This window comes from Cherax quadricarinatus, chromosome 28 (genome assembly GCF_038502225.1).
Source record: "Cherax quadricarinatus isolate ZL_2023a chromosome 28, ASM3850222v1, whole genome shotgun sequence".
In the NCBI taxonomy this organism is placed as follows: Eukaryota; Metazoa; Arthropoda; class Malacostraca; order Decapoda; family Parastacidae; genus Cherax; species Cherax quadricarinatus.
Window position 1 is genome coordinate 1,442,863 of NC_091319.1, and position 20,925 is coordinate 1,463,787.

Below are 20,925 nucleotides of genomic sequence, written 5' to 3' on the forward strand. Positions count from 1 at the left end.
CTATAAACTTTACATTTACTTGCTGTTCACCCTCTTACTGATTAGAATATATTAAGTGTCTGGGCATTTGATGTGGTATGGGTGAGGAGTGGTGAGGGTATTGCAAAGAGAGTGAGGGTGTGTTGTGGTGAGTACAGTAAGCTGAGTCAGGATAGGAAGAGGAGAAAAAAAGGATGTCATCTGGCTGGGGGTCATGGCAGGGGCAGTGTCAGAATTTCTATACTGGGGAGCTTTGGGGTGGCTATCTGGTTGAAAGGGGAACTAGGAGGCATCTTTTGATGCAGTGTTATCATCACAGATGCTCCTCGCTTTACAATGGTTCAACTTATGATATTTCAACTTTATGATGGTGTGATAAAACTAAAGTTTTTTGTACAGTACACAGAACCCCTGTATCCATTGGGATAAGTTCCAAGGACATACCGAAAACACAGATAATAGCGAACCCTATATATGTCATTTTCCATTTACATACATACCTATTTTAAAGTTTAATTGATAAATTATGCTTCTATTGGGCTTTGAAGAACTGCCACCATCACTACTCTTGCACTTTGAGGCCACGGTAAACCATGGATACCGGACCTGCAGATATGGGGGTTCTACTGTGCTATACATTTATTATAGGATACAATTGTATTCATTTATTTACTTTTCAGTACTGGTATTTACAGTAATTATTTGTTTATTTACTTATTCAGTGATTTATTTACATATTTATCACATCATAATCGTATTCAACTTAGGATATTTTCAACTTAAATGGGTTCATTGCAATGTAACCTGCATTGCTATATTTATTTAGGGGGCTTTGGGGCCGAGGTACTTTTTGGGGGGAGAACTCTCCACAAGTAGATAAGATGAACATAAACAAATTTATCGCTGCCTTTGGTGAAAAGTAGCTAGAATTATTTTTTTATGAAAATGGTTTTTGCTTGAATATTTGCAATGATTGTTTCTGCAGATTGGCAGTCATGTCATTAAATGTTCCAATGTACTGTGGGGATGTAGTTCAGAGGGAAACCTCAGTTATGTCTATGAATTTCTAGAAAGTATGAGTGATAGTAAATGTGTTTCCCTTTTTTAAGTTCCCTACGATATGTGTATGCTGTATATACGTTTTTTTTTTTTTTTTTTTTTGTATTTCTTTTTACATGTGTACTCACCTAATTGTGGTTGCAGGGGCCAATTCGTGTATGTGTGTGTGTTCACGAGGGTATGTGTGTGTGTCTGTGTGTGCATTGTCTTTATGAGTGTGTGAATGAGTGTGTGTGCGTGTGAATGAATGAATGTGTGTGTGTGTGTGTGTAGGTATATATTCATGCATGTACGTATGTTTGCATTACATTATTATAATAATTAAATGTAATGTATGCTTTAATTTTCTGCAGCCTGATGAGGAAGATGACCCATACAAATTTGAGGAGGAAGAGTTAGATCGTGCTCGGGAAGAAGCTAAAAAACTAGAAGTTGAACGACAGCGTAAAGCTTCAGTATCATCATCTGGCGTATCTGACCGCTCGCCTCTCAATCACAGCTTTGACTCTGATCGATCTCCGGCTGCATTCTCGTCTGAGGGCGAGCGCTCTCCTATGACAAGGTCGCCCCATACTCCTGGATTTGGCTCTAAACAGTTTTCACCAGTTCCAGAAAAGTCACCAAGTGTACCTGCTTATTCTCCCAGATATGAAACTTCCTTATCAAAGCCATTCCCATCCTATGATCCAGAAAAATCAAAATATCAAGCCAATGGGGCAATAAAAGTAGGTTTTTATCAAGACATGACAGATAAAACTAATGCTGACAAACCAGATAAAAAGGTTGTGGAACAGAAGACAGCTGAGTCACCAGTTTACAGTCCCACTGTGCCATACATGAGTTCCTTTTATTCCAGCAAAGCTGAGGCTAACAAAAAGCAGAAATCTCCGGCTGGCTATGCAAGTTTCTACAGTGCTTCAGATTCCGCTCTAGACAAAGCTAAAACTCCCAATTACTACTCGGCTTCTGCTCCAGCAACACCCACAAGCAAACCATCCCCAGCTTCCTTAACAGTTGATTCTGCTGATAAGTCAAAACCACAATATGGTTACTATTCATATGATACCACTAAGCCCCTTACTGATCAGTATAAAAATACTGGCTCAGTGCCACCCCCTCAGAAGAAGCCTCAAGGGTATTTTAATGCCCAAGATGGTCCCAAGAAACAGCCAACTTTATCACCAGCTGCCCAACCTGGTCCATTACCCAGTGATTTAGCATCTCCTGGGCAGGTTACCCTACCAGCACCAAGTCCAGTTATGCTCAACAAATCTGAGATGCAACCCCTAAAAAAGAGAGCAGCTATAGATCGTAGCAGTCAAGATTTCTCACCCAGTACACCAGTTGCTGTTGTTGGGGCAGATACCACTGTTGGTGTACCCACTCCTCCATGGACAGAGCCAAAGTCTGTAGAAGATACTGTAAGTCCGAATAGCACAGCCCCTCCCAATGTGACAGTTCCATTTTCACCCCATCCATCTGCATTACCTGCCAACCTAGCCAATTTATCACAAATTGTATCCCGTATCACAGAGCCTGATTCTGCCAGAACTGTTACTGATAAAGATTCAGCTAAAACACCGACTGAACCTCAGCAAGCCCCTCCTACATACCCAACTCCTGACACTGTTGTAGGAAAGACTTTACCATCTCCTATATTTGATGTAACTGGAGGACAGACTCCTACAGAAAGTCAAGTTTTAGATCTAGAACGTAGTGCAATAGGTTCAGTTACTGATTTAAGTGAATTGCATCAATCAAGTCTGTCTGTTGCTGGAGGTGTGCCATCATCACCTGCAGACCTAGCTCGGCAGTTAGAGGCTGAACAGCAGCTGCAGGATAGAACAGTTCTGCCAAATTACCATCAGCAGATCACCAGTCCACACATGCAAACACAGCCTGGTCTTGCCTCACCACAACAGTTATCCAAAGGCCCACAAACTCCCCAATCCCAAATACAAAGTGGCCCACAACCTCCAATAGCACATCAAAAGTCAACAGAGGGTACTCGTCCTGCTAGTCGTGACTTGCCACCCGCTCATGCCACTGATAAATCACATGTGTATCTGCAACAGAAAAGTATGTGGAGCTCCAGTTTGGCTACGAGCTTGGCCTCAAGCCTAGCTTCTAGCTTGCCACCAAGCATTGTAACCAGTTTGGCAACTAGCTTAGGAACTAATTTGGCTACCACCTCAGTAATTGCATCATTGCAGAAAATGGGGTCCTTACCAGCTGAGCGTCTTACTCAGGATCGATTAACTCAAGAACGTCTGGCACTTGATCGTGCAGCTTTTGCTTCTCTTGCCAGTCGGACAGGGCAGGCAAATTTATTTTCACATGAACTATTGCAGAGAGGATCAGTTAGTGCTGGACAGACTCAAGTGGGAACTGGGCCAAGTAGTGGAGGCTCTTCTGGTGGTAGTTCATCTGGAACTTCAGCATCAACTGGTCGATCTACTTCTAGTTCTGGTAGTGCTACAGGGGGATCAGCAGCTGCAGCCAGCAATAGTGTAGAGTTAGGTATTGGACGGTCATATGCCAATATGATGGGAGGTCAGTCCTCTCCACTGTTTGGCCGAGGGGAAGGTGCTCTTACCCCAGGATCTTTGCCACGTCCACTGTCTGGCTCCTCTTCCCCATTTTTACCACAGTCACCAGGATTGAGTGCAGCATTAGGTCTACCCGGAGCACCACGGACTCCTACTCCTGCTCACCAACAGTCCCACCAAAGCTTGCCTGGATTGAGTCAAGGTACTTTCCCATCCTTATCACGAGATCCTAGGGACCCCATTTCACAGTCTCATCCATCCCTTCAGATCCCCAGTCTTAATTCAATGTCTTCTACCCAAGCTCAGACACTCAGTCACCTTAATGCTGCCAGTCTGGCGTCATACTCCAGTAGAGATTCTTTGGCGCTTATGAACCAAGGTAGCCGTGGGTCACTAGCGAGTGGTCTAGTAGATCCAACATCTCAGATTTATCAGCAGTACCTTCAACAGCGGCAGGCTCAAGAGGAGCTGATACTTAGATCAGCTGGTGCTCACCCCTCCCAGTTGGCTGCTCACCAGTCCATGATGCTTCAACAGGGGCTCATGAGTGCAGCTGGCTACTCAGGCTACCCTCCCTCCCTTGGCCTCAGACCAGGGTCTTATCAAGGCATGAACAGACCTTGGCTCTGAAGTTGTTAACCCACCTCAAAACTGCAGGCCCACCATGGCTACAATAAGACCCATCTTGTTATCTGTTAATACATTTGGGTTGCTGTCATACTGATTCCTGTGGTTTTGTTTAATTTTCCCGACAACAGTGGCATGCAGTTTTAGTGCAGAGGCCGAGTGCAATAGGTTAAGTTCTTTCTTTTGTCAGATAGAGAACTATTTTTATATTTACTTTCATCAGTATTTATAGAATATTTTTATTTATTTACAGTTTGAAGGCATTTTTTAAATATAAATTATAACCCTGTTAAAATTGTTTTGTTGTGATTTTAATATTATGCAAGTAGAGGGAAATGTATGCTGCCAATATTTTTTTTATACATATTTTATTGTACCACTTGCAGTTTAAGCAGCTGGTTTTATCACAAAACAGGGGGCTTATTGTACAAAAATGTGATTTTTACATATTGAATGACTTCAGTTTAATAATTGATGTTTTAATAGCAGCTCTTAAATTTAACAGAGTACCTGGTGGGATGAAGTGGTAAACAGCCAAGTTTATGCCTCTATAAATTTGACTTCTAGGAAGTTTAATTCATAATACTCACTGCATTATCTTATCCCTAAAATGTACCTGAAAACAACTGGGAGTGAATATGTGTCGATGCGTCTTGAGGGACTGGAGTGTAAGATACCGAGTGTTATGCAATGAATTACCTAAAATAGGGTAAAGCTGGTTTGCGTTGGATCTCATTTATCTACCCACTGGAGTGGCAGGTGTGGGGTGCAAGTCAACTAGTACAAAAACCTGCCTGACGAAGTTGTCTCCCCCTAGTGGCCAGCTATAACTGTTAACCTGATGTTGTGTTGTGGCTACCTAGAGCTTGAGAACCAGAGGGTTCAGGGACTACATACCCCTCCACTACTCTGCATAAGCTAATGGAAATACGTATAAATTTTTAAGAATTTCATAATGAAATTCAGTCTTTCCTGCACCATGCATAATCCAAAATTAATATAACCATTGGTTATAATAGTATTGCTTTCCTTTCACAAAGATGCATTGATTATAATAATAATAATAATTCACAAAGATGCAACATTTGAAGATGAAATTTGTTACACTTTACAGATTGCCATATAATTATTTTTCAGTCTTATAGTAAATGCTCTTCATATATAAATACAAATGTGACTAAATTAAATTTTATAGATGGACAATTTATGGTAGTTAATGAACAATACAGTAAGGTTTACAAGCGTGTCTGTCCTATGACCACAACTTCCCAAGGTCCACAAAAAGTGAAAATGGTTTGTAAGTTTTATTGCAGCTTTTATATGAGAAGTTCTGTTTAGACCACAATGTCAGAATATCAGTGTTAGTACCACTGCCTGTCAGTACCATAGCCTGTAGTACACCAGACTGCTATTACTACAGTTTGTTGGTGCCAAAAAAAAATCTTACTTCCAAACCTTAACTCAATGAATCATATTGAATCTGTTTTTAACACAGTCTTTATTTCAAGTTTGACATGATCATTGGGTATCAGTAACCTTAAGTACTGCTGCCTGTCATTATCAAACTGTGTAGCTCAGACTTGGAAACCACTGTTTGTCAGTACCAAGATGTGTCCCACCGGGTGGAAATGTGTAGCTGCAGCATGGGATGTACATAGCCTATTTTTGAACTATGTGTACAAATTAGTGAGACTGTATATATTATGTATATATATATATGACAAATAAGAAATAAATGCTGTTTCTATACATATATCATGACCCTAATTAACCTTTTATCTCTTCTTTATAACTTAGTGAAATCTATTTTGTAGTAAAACTGTAATGACTAAGAGCAGATTTCCAAATGAGTGGATTTATATAAAAATTTTTTTACTCTAGTACAGTATTTTAATAAAGGTCATCATATCTGCTAGGAAAATATAAAGTAAGTAATTATAGATACATTATTACTGGTAGCTTTGTGATTTCTTTGTTAACCCTTTCACTGTCAAGATCCCTGCTCACAAACTTGCTGCGTCAAAGAATTTAAAAAAAAAAAAATTAGTTTTTCTTGTGAAAAGATAAGAGAATCTTTTCTCAATGGCAATGACACCAAAAGTACGAAATTTGATGGAAAACTTACGGAATTACACTCTCACGAAGTTAGGGGTCTTGGCGATGTTTATGCATCAGCAATTTTGCTTACTTTAAGCCCTATTTTTGGTCAATTCTATTGTTCCATTTGACCAAACTCAGCTATTTCGCTAGAACTCCATTTGTTGTATCGATTGAGGACAAGAAACCTTCTATTTACCAATTTCAACTACTCAATAAAGTGATAAGAAATTGGTAAGTTGGCCAATTTCATAAATAATTCAAGTAAGGCCAATTTCAAAATAGGAGCCAGAAGAAAAAATGCAGACATTCCTAGCACTAGTATAACATTTCCTCTGTTCATTTGTCACATCTTCAAAATAGGAGCCAGAAGAAAAAATGCAGACATTCCTAGCACTAGTATAACATTTCCTCTGTTCATTAGCATATGAGAAGTTTTTACAAAGTAGAAGTGATGCAAGGAGGGAAGAGTATATGGAGAAAAAGAGAGAGGTTAAGAGAGTGGTGAAGGAATGTAAAAAGAGAGCAAATGAGAGAGTGGGTGAGATGTTATCAACAAATTTTGTAGAAAATAAGAAAAAGTTTTGGAGTGAGATTAACAAGTTAAGAAAGCCTAGAGAACAAATGGATTTGTCAGTTAAAAATAGGAGAGGGGAGTTATTAAATGGAGAGTTAGAGGTATTGGGAAGATGGAGGGAATATTTTGAGGAATTGTTAAATGTTGATGAAGATAGGGAAGCTGTGATTTCGTGTATAGGGCAAGGAGGAACAACATCTTGTAGGAGTGAGGAAGAGCCAGTTGTGAGTGTGGGGGAAGTTCGTGAGGCAGTAGGTAAAATGAAAGGGGGTAAGGCAGCCGGGATTGATGGGATAAAGATAGAAATGTTAAAAGCAGGTGGGGATATAGTTTTGGAGTGGTTGGTGCAATTATTTAATAAATGTATGGAAGAGGGTAAGGTACCTAGGGATTGGCAGAGAGCATGCATAGTTCCTTTGTATAAAGGCAAAGGGGACAAAAGAGAGTGCAAAAATTATAGGGGGATAAGTCTGTTGAGTATACCTGGCAAAGTGTATGGTAGAGTTATTATTGAAAGAATTAAGAGTAAGACGGAGAATAGGATAGCAGATGAACAAGGAGGCTTTAGGAAAGGTAGGGGGTGTGTGGACCAGGTGTTTACAGTGAAACATATAAGTGAACAGTATTTAGATAAGGCTAAAGAGGTCTTTGTGGCATTTATGGATTTGGAAAAGGCATATGACAGGGTGGATAGGGGGGCAATGTGGCAGATGTTGCAGGTGTATGGTGTAGGAGGTAGGTTACTGAAAGCAGTGAAGAGTTTTTACGAGGATAGTGAGGCTCAAGTTAGAGTATGTAGGAAAGAGGGAAATTATTTCCCAGTAAAAGTAGGCCTTAGACAAGGATGTGTGATGTCACCGTGGTTGTTTAATATATTTATAGATGGGGTTGTAAGAGAAGTAAATGCGAGGGTCCTGGCAAGAGGCGTGGAGTTAAAAGATAAAGAATCACACATAAAGTGGGAGTTGTCACAGTTGCTCTTTGCTGATGACACTGTGCTCTTGGGAGTTTCTGAAGAGAAGTTGCAGAGATTGGTGGATGAATTTGGTAGGGTGTGCAAAAGAAGAAAATTGAAAGTGAATACAGGAAAGAGTAAGGTTATGAGGATAACAATAAAAAAAAAAAAAAAAAAAAAAAATAAAAAAAAAAAAAAAAAAAAAAAAAAAAAAAAAAAAAAAAAAAAAAGATTAGGTGATGAAAGATTGGATATCAGATTGGAAGGAGAGAGTATGGAGGAGGTGAATGTATTCAGATATTTGGGAGTGGACGTTCTCCCCTCAAGGAAGGTTCCTTGATGTTGGTGAGGGGCTCTTGATTTAGGGAATTGGATCTGTGCTCCAGTTCCCCGAATTAAGCCTGAATGCCTTCCACATCCCCCCCCCCAGGCGCTGTATAATCCTCCGGGTTTAGCGCTTCCCCATGATTATAATAATAATGGGAGTGGACGTGTCAGCGGATGGGTCTATGAAAGATGAGGTGAATCATAGAATTGATGAGGGGAAAAGGGTGAGCGGTGTACTTAGGAGTCTGTGGAGAGAAAGAACTTTGTCCTTGGAGGCAAAGAGGGGAATGTATGAGAGTATAGTTTTACCAACGCTCTTATATGAGTGTGAAGCATGAGTGATGAATGTTGCAGCGAGGAGAAGGCTGGAGGCAGTGGAGATGTCATGTCTGAGAGCAATGTGTGGTGTGAATATAATGCAGAGAATTCGTAGTTTGGAAGTTAGGAGGAGGTGCGGGATTACCAAAACTGTTGTCCAGAGGGCTGAGGAAGGGTTGTTGAGGTGGTTCGGACATGTGGAGAGAATGGAGCGAAACAGAATAACTTCAAGAGTGTATCAGTCTGTAGTGGAAGGAAGGCGGGGTAGGGGTCGGCCTAGGAAAGGTTGGAGGGAGGGGGTAAAGGAGGTTTTGTGTGCGAGGGGCTTGGACTTCCAGCAGGCATGCGTGAGCGTGTTTGATAGGAGTGAATGGAGACAAATGGTTTTTAATACTTGACGTGCTGTTGGAGTGTGAGCAAAGTAACATTTATGAAGGGGTTCAGGGAAACCGGCAGGCCGGACTTGAGTCCTGGAGATGGGAAGTACAGTGCCTGCACTCTGAAGGAGGGGTGTTAATGTTACAGTTTAAAAACTGTAGTGTAAAGCACCCTTCTGGCAAGACAGTGATGGAGTGAATGATGGTGAAAGTTTTTCTTTTTCGGGCCACCCTGCCTTGGTGGGAATCGGCCAGTGTGATAATAATAATAATAAAAATTTGTCACATATCCAGGCCCCTCTTATATTACACTTGCTTTCCACTAAGTTTTTATTCACACAAAAAATAGATTTACTGTTATGCAGACTACTGCATTATGTAACAATGGTATAAATAATAACCGCATTCGTGAAAGCACATTAGACCCACCAGTTATTATTATTGTTATAATCAAAAAGAAGCGCTAAGCCACAAGGGCTATACAGCGCTGCAGGGTAGGAAGGAAGCGAGGGCATCAGGTGGCAAAAGGGAGATGGATGAGTAATAGGTTACGGATAACAGCGGGGCAGTGGATGGTGAAAGGGTAAAGGGCAGCAAGAGACTGAACTAGAAAGGGCTGAGGGGAGTGCGAAAGGTATCATCATCAGAGTTTGTGGAGTAAATCAGTCGTTGTCAAGAAGTCAATGAGAGAGTCAGGATTATCATCAGAGTTTGTGGAGTAAATCAGTCGTTGTCAAGAAGTCAATGAGAGAGGATTAAAGGAGGGTCCATCAGCAAGAAGGGAAGGTAAAGAGAGAGTAGTAGAACAAAGACGACGTTGGAGGTAAATTCTGCATGCTCGTTGATAGAGAGGGCAGTCTAACAGAATGTGGCTAATCGATACTGGAACTTGACACTGCTCACAGAGAGGAACAGGGTGCCTCTCCATGAGATACCCATGAGTAAGACGAGTGTGGCCAATGCGAAGGCGGGAGAGAGTGGTCTCCCAACCTCGGCACTGATGACAAGAAGACGGCCAGTAACCTATGCTCGGTTTAATAGAATGAAGTTTGTTACCGAGCAGAGTTGACCAACATTGTTGCCAACGGGTGTGAAGGTGGGTAGTTATTGCAGCAAAATAGTCCAGAAATGGAACACCTCTATAGGAAATTGGTAGGTCATGTACTGCTGACCGCGCAGCAGTGTCTGCCTGTTCATTGCCCTGTACGTCGACATGACCAGGGACCCAACAAAAAATAATATCTTTATGCTTGGTAGAGATACGGCATAGCCAAAGTTGGATATGGAGAACTAGGGGGTGCGATGTATCAAATTTTCGTATAGCCTGTAGAGCACTAAGGGAGTCTGAGACTACCACAAATGATGACACAGGCATAGATGCGATACAAATAAGTGCTGCAAGAATGGCATACAATTCAGCAGTAAAAATGCTAGCCGAAGATAGTAAATGCCCCCGCACGACGCTGTCCGGAAACACTGCTGCGAATCCGGCGCCGTCTGAAGACTTAGAGCCATCTGTGTACACAGCGATGGCATGAGAATGGGAGTGGAAGTGATCAAGAAAAAGAGAGCGGGAAGCCATCGTAGGCAGTTGAGCTTTCGAGCAAGGGAGTGAGAAAGAACAGACCCGAACAGCTGGAACTTCCCAGGGGGGTAGGGAAAAGTGAGATGCTACATGAACATATAAAGGTGGTAACTGAAGGGAAGACAAGAACGAATGTAGGTGAAGAGAAAAGGGACGGAGCAAACAGGGGCGGCGAACGAATAAAGAATGTCTACTAATATCGGTGACCATTCTATAAATGGAAGGATTGTGGAGATCGTGGGCATCACGACGATCAGACAAGGATGGAACATTCGCTTCTGCATAGAGGCTCTCAACAGGGGAAGAGCGAAAAGCACCAAGGCACAAACGTAATCCTTGGTGATGGATAGAGTTAAGGCTAGAGAGAGTAGCAGGAGAGGCCGCTGAATAAATCTGGTCACCATAATCGAGTTTCGATAAAACGAGGGCTGAATGTAGGCGAAGCAGAGTTCGACGATCAGCTCCCCAGGAAAGATGAGCAAGGGTTTTAAGAAGGTTTAGCCGGCTGTGACAAGTTGCCTTCAGAGAGGTAATATGAGGTTTCTAGGATAACCTATGGTCAAAGAGAAGGCCTAGAAACCTGACTGTATCACGTTCGGGGATACGGGAGCCATAGAGATACAAAGGATGATCGGAGATGACAGAGCGTCTAGTGAAAGTAATTTGGTGAGTTTTGGTACTGGAAAATTTAAACCCATGCATGGTGGCCCAAGTGGAAACACGGTCGACCGCATGCTGGAGAGAAACTGCAATGAGATGACAGTCAGCGCCTGCACAAGCAATAGCGAAGTCATCAACATAGAGTGATGACCAAATATTGGGTGGAAGAACAGAGGCCAAATCATTTATAGCAAGGAGAAAAAGTGTTGTGCTTAGAACACATCCCTGAGGGACACCTTCAGCTTGGACGAAATCCGGGGAAAGAACATTATTGACTCAAACACGGAAATGTCTGTCAGTTAAAAAGTTCTTAAGGAAGGATGGTAGATTGCCTCGGAGGCCTAAGGAGTGGGCCTGGGCCAAAATATTATACCTCCAAGTTGTGTCATATGCCTTTTCAAGGTCAAAAAATATGGCAATAACTGAGTGATTATTCGCAAAGGCATTACGAACATACGTATCCAAGCATAGTAAGGGGTCTATGGTAGAACGGCCCTTACGAAAGCCATATTGACTAGCGGAGAGACTGTTGTGTGTCTCTAAATACCACATTAAACGTCGATTTACGAGACGTTCCATCACTTTGCAAACTGCACTAGTAAGAGCGATGGGACGACAGTGGGAGGCATCATGTCCTGTAGTACCCGGTTTGCGGAAAGGGAGAACAATGGCAGATTTCCACAGCTGGGGAAGAACTCCTTGTGCCCAAATAAGATTGAAGAGGTGTAAGAGGACTACAAGGGCTGACCGATGTAAATGTTGTAACATATGAATATGAATGTCGTCAGGCCCAGCTGCCGATGATCGGCAAGCTGAGAGCGTTGCCTCCAGTTCTTGAAGTGTAAAAGGCACATTATACTGTTCTTCTCTGAGAGAAGAAAAGTCCAAGGGTACTAACTCTCTGGCAGACTTTGAGGAAAGAAGCGAGGGGCATAGATGGAACCCCCGGGAAATACGGACCAGATGTGTGCCAAGTTCAATGGCAAGGTCGAGAGGGTTTGCTACATCAACACCAGCGACCCGTAGAACAGGAGCCGGGTCAGGAGAGTATTTACCACTCAATTTCCTCACTTTTTTCCAGACTGCACTCATAGAAGAAGCAGAGGTGATGGTGGAAACATAGTCTCGCCAGCAAGTGCGTTTAGCTTCACGGATGACACGGCGAGCGATCGCACGCTTCTGCTTAAAATCAAGAAGTCTCTCAGCGGTTCTATTGTACCGGTACCTGCCCCATGCAGCGCGTTTCAAACGTACTGCACGAGCACAAGCAGGAGACCACCAAGGCACGCACTTCTGAGAATGCCTGCCTGAGGTTTGGGGTATAGAATGAGAAGCTGCGGTATAAACTGACGTCGAGAAGAGGTGTAGGAGCTCATCAATGGAGGATGAAGAAGGAACCTCACTAAAAGCAGTGAGTTGCGAGTAAAGATCCCAATTTGCCCGATCAAATTGCCAGCGAGGGCTACGGAAAGGTGGTGAATAGGAAGGAGAAGTAAGAATGATTGGAAAATGATCGCTGTCATGTAAGTCCGGTAGAACAGACCAGGTGAAGTCTAGTGCAGTGGAGGAAGAGCAGATGGATAGACCGATGCAAGAGAGAGTATGAGTACAAGGATCAAAATGGGTGGGAGTACCCGTATTTAAAACATGGAGGGGATGAGAGGCGAGAAAAGCCTCCAACTGGATGCCACGCGAGTCACAATGAGACCCCCCCAGAGGAAATGGTGGGCGTTAAAATCACCAAGTAACAGAAGTGGTGGTGGTAAGGATGAAACAAGTAAGGCAAAGTCTGGGATAGAAAATGCTCGAGGAGAGAGATATAAAGAGCATATTGTAAACCACTTATTCAAGTGGATACGGGCTGCAGTGTAATGCAGCGAGGTATGGACAAATAGTTGACAGTACGGAATATCATTGCGTAGAAGAAGGGCACTTTCATTAGAGGTCCCATCTGAGAAAGGATCCGAAGAATACAATAAATTATAGCCTGAGATAGGTTGGAAAACAGCCGAGTGTAATTTTGGTTCTTGTAAGCAAGCACCAACAGGGGAAAACCTGGAAAGCAACATCTGAAGCTCACCCCCATTACCCCTGAGGCCGCGGATATTCCACCGTAAATAGGCCATGATTGGCGATGAAGAAAAAAATACCAGGAATCCGTAGGGAAAGGCACCTACGGACTAGAGGGGTTAGAAAAGTCAACGTGTGGTGGCATTGGAAGACGTTCAAGCAGCGAAGGAACGGAGCGTTGCGAAGAATGGGGTTGTGAAGATGGAGGAGAGGGAAGAGAAGGAACAGGATGTGAATCAGTGTCCATTGAAGGTTTAGTCTCTGCAATATATTCTGAAATGGCTTCAAGTGTTTCTGAATTCAATGATGTATGGGAGACCATATTGGAGATAGAAGGGGGAGGGTGAGTAAAGATTAGGACAGTAATGGACTGTACCAAAGTAGAGGGGGAGGAAAGAGTGTAAGGGACTGGAGATGAAGTGTGGGGGGGGACAGAAGAGGCAGAAACCTGGGAGGTGGCAGAAGAGGGAGAAACTTGGGAGGGGATGGGGGTGGAAGGCATAGTACAAGGAGGAGGGTGAATCTCCACACTTGTAATAGAGCCAGAGAGAGGGGAAGAACTAGGCGCAGAGACTGGAAAGGTAAAGTGTGGAGGTGGAAGAAGGGAAGGAAGGGGCAAAGAAGATTTGAGCAATGTGGATTCTTTGGACTTCTGAGAAGTAGAGGGGCGATTGGTATTAGGTGTCGTACGAGGTCTTGTCGATACTGGGGCTTGTGTGGAAGGACGCGAAGATGTAAGAACAGACTGAGTTGTAGTCGAGACGTCAGAGCCAAGGACAGCAAAAGGATTAGATGCCGGAGTGGCTCTGGAAGGGGTAACAACAGAGGAGGCTGCAGAAGATGGGACCCCAGAAGTGGGGGGGATGTTTTGAAACACGAGAATAAGAAACACGGGGTAGTCTCCCTTGGAGGCGGAGATGAGTAACTGCCATAGCATAAGGGAGACCTTCTGCCTCTTTGAGGCAATGGATTTCACGTTCATTTAAGTAGACATGGCAATGGCAGGAGTACGAAGGGTGAGCTTCATTACAATTAAGGCAAGATGGAGGTTGACTGCAAGATATATTAGAATGGTCATCGGCACCACAGACTGGGCATTCAGCCATAGATCTGCAATATTTCGCTGGGTGACCAAAACACCAGCAATTTCTACACTGTTGTGGTGTAGGTATCACCTTTCGAACCTGTAACCGATGTCCCGCGACATATACAGAGGACAGGAGTTCTCGGCTGTCAAAAGTTAAACGAGCCACATTGCAAGGGTAACGTCTCTGCCCACGGGCAGGAAGGACATAAGTGTCTACTTTGAGGATTGGGAGATCCTGGAGTTCCAGCTGTTCAAGAATGTCATTGCCACATGACTGGAAATTGGAAATTCTTTTGGACTATGGTATGGGGCAGAATGACAGTACCACTACAAGAATTGAGAGAAAGATGTTTTTCAATAGTGATAGGAGTAGTATCGATAGTCAAAAGGAGAGAAAGACCATGAGCTTGGGTAGCATTCTGGACAGTGACGATGCGTGTACCGCTCTTGAGAGCATGAAATGAAATATCTCTACCAACATGACGCAGGAGCGCTTTGCCAATACTATGGTCAGAAAGGTAGGCAGATGAAGAAGTCGGTCTTAAAGTAAAGAATTTAGTCCATTGTGTGGTCCGAAACTGAGCGTGGAGAGGGAGTGCATGACGTGTCGGTCTTTTCCGAGTAGAATGGGAAGGTAACGAAGGAGCATCATCAGGAGATTGACGTTGGCGTTTAGGAGTAGGACCGGAGTTGGTCCGGTGTGAAATGGGCGGGCGATTCGAAAATTGCCGGACCCTAGAGGGAGAAGCCGGAAGCATAGTCAAAGGAGAGCGGAGTTCAGACAAATCGAAGGAGTCAGTCAAAGCCCCGGTACCTGAAGCGGGTGAGGAAACAGCACCAGCAAGAGGTACAGGGGCATCAGGAGTGTCCGAAGAGTGGTCTAAAAACAAGGCAGGGTCAGAATGGGGTGCGGTATCAAGAAGGAGCCTGGGGGTAGTGGGTTCATGGACTGGGTTCTCCATGGTTAGGTTATTCCTTTGCTTTTTGTTTTTAAGAAAAAAAAAGAAAGAAGAAAAGAAAATAAAAATAAAAAAAAAGAATAAAAAAAAGGGGGGAGCGGGGAGGAATAGTTCCCAGGAGGGATGAAAGGGCCAGAAATCTCCCTCCGCGCCCAAGAGGACCTCAGCACCGCTAGTAACGCAGATGCAGCATGGAACCCGTGCCATACCCTACCCTTCATGCCAGTAAACCAGCAATCCGGGATAGCAAACTCACATCTGCCGAGCTACCTCGGTGGACAAAAGAGAGGGCGGCCGGATATCCGCCACCATCCCCGGAATCCGAAAGATGGCTTCCAGAAATACACCCGTCGCCCGAAAGACACCCAAAGCTACTCCGGGGTACCGGAGAGGGATCGGGACATCCCCAGGCGATCCAGATTCCACGGCAAACTACGCCACCGCCAAGAACCTCAACGGAATGGGATGGACCCCGGTATCTTTTCCCCTACCTAGGAACTAGCGCGCCTGTGGGAGAAATCCCAAAGGCCAAAAAGAGGAAGGGCAAAAGGGAGGGGTGGGGAGGAGGAGGAGGAGGAAAGGAAAAAGGGGAGGATGGGATAGGGAGGGGGGGATTGGGGGGTAATTAGGTTCGGTCTGAGGAAGGAGACCGACAGGTCTGATTCCTTAGACCAAGAGCCTCTTCACCACAGCAAGGAGCCCCCCTTGAAGAGGGACCCACCAGTTGACGTGTACTGGACACATGACGTGATTTGTTTATTCTTGAACATCGGCAAAAATCAAACATTTCCGTAAACCATTCAAAATCATCTCTATTTCTGTAACATATCTTCCATTCTATCAAAGGAGAACAAGAAAAAGAGAATATAACCATAAATACCATATGAAAATACACCACAAAGCCGGTGTTTTAAACCAAAAACACTTGAGTTTTTTTTTTCTCATTGTGCACTTTGTGCTGCAGGATTTTTTTTTTACACTGTGCACACTGACCACTTAGACCCATTCTCTCATATGTAGGCCTACCAACTTTCTCCTGCAAGATTTGAAGCCACTAGAATTTTGGCGTAATATTACAGGACCGACACTGGCTTGCAAGCCATGATATTACAGGACTGACAGTGAAAAGGTTAAGGATGATATGACAACATTATTCCATGTTCTCTACATTTTATAAATGAGTAAGCACAAGGGAATGAGAACTTGTCAATATGTCATTTCATAACATAATCCCAAAAGAAAAGAAATTGAAACCTATGATTTAGCTTATATGTATAATGCAAATGCAAAATTTCACTAAAGAAGAATGTTTGAATATAGTAATTAGTGGAGAGGTTTTGTTATTTTTTTTGACCATATGATTGTAAGTCAAGACAAAATACTGTATATACAGTATGATCATATAGAAGAAGAATGCTATAAAATGAGACAGTAGAGGATTTTCATATCTTCAAAAGTAGATAAACATCACAATAACTGCAATGTAATTACATTAGTGCTCAATTTTGTTGAAACTTAGAAAGCATGATTGTCTATAGAACTGTAAAAGTGAAAAAAATATATTAAACCATTGTGTTGCAGTGTAAGGATGAAGAGGTGTAAGCAACTGCCAGAATTAGTGTTGAAATGGTTAGCAAGCCACTCAAAGTTATGCAGATGATCAGAAAAAGCAGCACCACAGTTAACCATATTACTCCTGTGGGAATATCATCACTTGCCTTGTCTAATGTCATCCCAGAGCAAAATGAAAGGTGGACAAAGCATATTAGATAATTTCAGGTAATTATAACTGAATGTTGAAACAAATATCACCAGTGGGATATGAACTATTTGGGCTGTAATGCATTGTTATGGTGTTATGCTCACTCACAAGATGTGGAGCACTGCCCAATAACCTCATCTCTCAAGGCAAAAATCTTTTAGTATTAGCACAGAAAGGGTTAAATTAAAAACATTTAGAACTCCAAGCTGTCAACTGTTTATCCCAATATCTTCAAGGAGACAAAATAATAATAAATTTATTTTGACATGATACCTGGCTAAAGCCTGGTACTGCAGATGTCTATGCCATTCCTGGATACAGCCATTCACAACTTTAGGACAGAACAGCAAGGGGGTGGAACAGCTATATACTACTCAGATCAATTTGAATGTATAAATAATTCCTGCACAAGGGATGAACATGGAGAATATATTATAGCTAAATTTAAATCAAAAGACCTAAAAAAAAAACCTCACAGTGATAAACATCTACAGAGTACCAGAGTCAAACATTTACCATTTTAGTGAAAAGTTAAGAAACATGATAACTGATGCACATATGAACAAAGACCACTTGCTTCTCACAGATTTCAACATAAATCTACTAAATGACCAGGACCCACAAGTAACCGAATTCACAAACACTGAGGAACTGCTTGTTGCTACCAACAATAACAAAACCTACAAGAATCTCCGAGACTAGTATCTCATTAGACCACATCTGGACTAACACAATATCCCCTTTAAAATCAGGCATAATCACAGACAACACCACAGACCACTACTCTACCTTTCTCATAACCAACCTAGGTAAATTGCCCCAAGACACTACTAAAGTTACCTTTAGACTACATAATAAGACAGCTGTTAATAACTTTATAACAGCTATGAATAGTGTTGATTGGCATAATTATGAGCTTGAAACATATACAGATACGAATGAATGTATTAATTTTCTAAAAAAAAAACCCACTACCTATATAACAAGCATTGCCCTATAAAAACTAAACAGATCACAGCTAAGAGACTGAACAGTCCCTGGCTAACCCTCAGCATCCTTAAATACATTAACACAAAGCACCTACATATATGAAAAACAGTATAGAATGGGTCAAATAACTAGAGACCATTCTAAATGTTACTTGTCAATCCTTGCCAGCCTGATAAGGTCAAAAAAATTGTATTATGAAAACAGATTATATAAAATAAAAGGTGATATGAAAAAGACTTGGAAAACCCTATCTGAAATTCTAGGAACTAAAAAGATATCCAAAAACAAAACATTAACAAAATCAGACAAACCCCTACTCCCACCAGCTGAAACAGCAAACAGACTCAATGTTTTCTTCTCCACCATAGGAAAGAATCTAGCGAGCAAAATTCCAAGCTCAAACACCCGTCCATCAGACTACCTCAGGGGTACCTACCTGAATGCACTATTCCTAGTCCCAACCAAAAAAACAGAAGTCTTGCTCATCATCAACACCCTTAAAAACAAGGCAGGGGACATAAATAACTTACCACCTTTTATGTACAAAAAAGCATCTCAAGTACTGTCACCAATTATTGCAACACTCTTTAACAAATCCATCGAATCCTCCACCTTCCCAGCAATTCTCAAAATAGTGAGGTGTCACTCCGATCCACAAAGGAGGTGATCAAACTGATTTGAATAAGTATAGACCAATATCTAACCTACCTCTGCTCTCTAAAATCTTTGAAAAATTAATTCATAGCCAGATTTATTCCTACCTCATCTCACACAGCATACTAAACCCCTGTCAGTTTGGATCCAGGACTAATAAAAGCACAAATGATGCTATAATACACATGCTAGAACTAATATACACCACTCTCGAGAAGAAAGAAGTCCCGCTGGGAATCTTCATTGATTTACGTAAAGCTTTTGATACAGTTGACCATGATTTGCTCCACATTAAATTAACACACTATGGTATAAGAGGGCACTCCCTCAACTACCTAAAGTCATACTTTAGTAATAGAAGCCAATATGTGCACACAAATGGAGCAAACTCTTCCACTCAACCAACACAGTTGGTGTCCCACAAGTGTCCTTGGCCCTCTCCTCTTTCTCATTTACATCAATGACCTACCAAATGCATCGCAGCTACTCAAACCCATATTATTCGCAGACGACACAACATACGTCTTCTCTCACCCAAACACAGTCATACTGGCTAACACTGTTAATGCTGAATTGCAGAAAATATCTACCTGGATGATGACAAGCTTACCCTCAATACTGACAAAACCTATTTCATTCAGTTGGGAAACAGAGCTGCAAATGTTCCACTTAACATAAAGCTAAACAGATCACCCATCACAAGACTCACATAGGGAAAATTCCTAGGAATCCACCTTGACAGCAGCCTCAAATTCCAGGCACACACATTCAACAAATTTCTAAGAAAATCTCTAAGACAGTGGGCATATTATCAAAGATACAGCACTGTTCCACAATCAGCCCTCCTTGCACTGTATCATTCACTCATCTACCCTTATCTCACATATGGGTTTTGTGCACGGGGATCAACAACATTAAATCACCTAAGAACACTTTTAACACAGCAAAAGGCTGTAGTCAGAATGATGATAAATTCCCACTCCCGACAACATACCCTACCAATATTCAAAAGTCAAACTGCTCACCATTAAGAACATCCATACTTATGTGCCTACACATACATAGAACACTACACTCAAACATAAATCCTCCACTCAAACTTCTCACCAACCTAAACAGGACACACGACCACAACACAAGACACAGATCTCTGATGTACGTACCTCGTGTCCATATCTCACTGTGTAAAAACTCTATACACATAAAGGGCCCCAAAATTTGGAATTAACTACCAGTAAATACTAAAGTAACCAGATCTGAGTACCAATTTAAGGGTCTTCTCAAAAACCACCTACTCACCCTAAACTAAATACTCGATACATGTATTTAACTTTTACCAAAAAAATTATCCAAATCTTAAACTTCAAATCTAGATGCCCAAAGTTCATACATTATTAATGCTACTTTGTACTAGAAATACCTACTCAAAACAATACAGCATTACACCCAATTGTAGCATTCTCATACTGTTAACTACTTTCAAAACTCGCAATACATATTATATTCCCATAATTTTATTTCAATATTCATTAATGAAGCTATTGTAATTAGAACAAAACTACTGTCTGCTATAAACAAAGAAGAAGTATATCTGAAACAAACTATGATCAATTCCTTTAGTATTAACCCTTTGACTTTCGGTCGTATATATACGTCTTACGAGCCAATATGTTTGACGTATACGTGCTCAAAAATTCTAGCGGCTTCAAATCAAGCAGGAGAAAACTGGTAGGCCCACATGTGAGAGAATGGGTCTGTATGGTCAGTGTACACCATATAAAAAAAATCCTGCAGCACGCAGTGCAGGAGAAAATAAAAAAACTACCATGTTTTTGGATTAAAATGCCAAATTTGTGGTGTATTTTCATATAGTATTTATGGTTGTATTCTCGTTTTCTTGGTCTCATTTGATAGAATGGAAAACATATTATAGAAATAGAGGTGATTTTGACTGGTTTTACTATGAAAAGAACCTTGAAATGGAGCTCAAAGTAGGGGTAATGTTTGATTTTTGCCGATGTTCAAAAGTAAACAAATGATGTCATTGTCCAATAAATGCCCAATTAGCCATTCTAATATACAGTCATGAATGGGTTGACATTATTTATACAATTATTACAATATTGCAGTAGTCTGCATAACAGTAAATCTTCTATTTTTTGTTTGAATAAAAATTCAAAATAGAAAGCAAGAGTAATATCAGAGGGGCCTAGAGACGTGACTGATGAACAAAGAAAATGTTATTTTAGAGCCAGGAATGTCTGCACTGTTCATTCTGGACCCTATTTTGAAA

General features: G+C 41.8%; 2 protein-coding genes across 4 annotated transcripts in view; one reads left to right on the plus strand and one right to left on the minus strand.

Moving 5' to 3' along the window:
• LOC128706060 (trichohyalin) overlaps positions 1 to 5,969 on the plus strand; it is a 262,272-nt gene extending 256,303 nt beyond the window's left edge. The window contains exon 15 of the mRNA XM_070089295.1: positions 1,392 to 5,969. Within this exon, the coding sequence (XP_069945396.1) occupies positions 1,392 to 4,217 (2,826 nt within the window). The 3' untranslated portion in view covers positions 4,218 to 5,969. The remainder of the gene's footprint in view (positions 1 to 1,391) is intronic.
• The window catches only part of LOC128693201 (uncharacterized), a 102,252-nt gene that overhangs the window by 4,870 nt on the left and 76,457 nt on the right, over positions 1 to 20,925 (minus strand). The gene's annotated exons all lie outside the window — the stretch shown is intronic.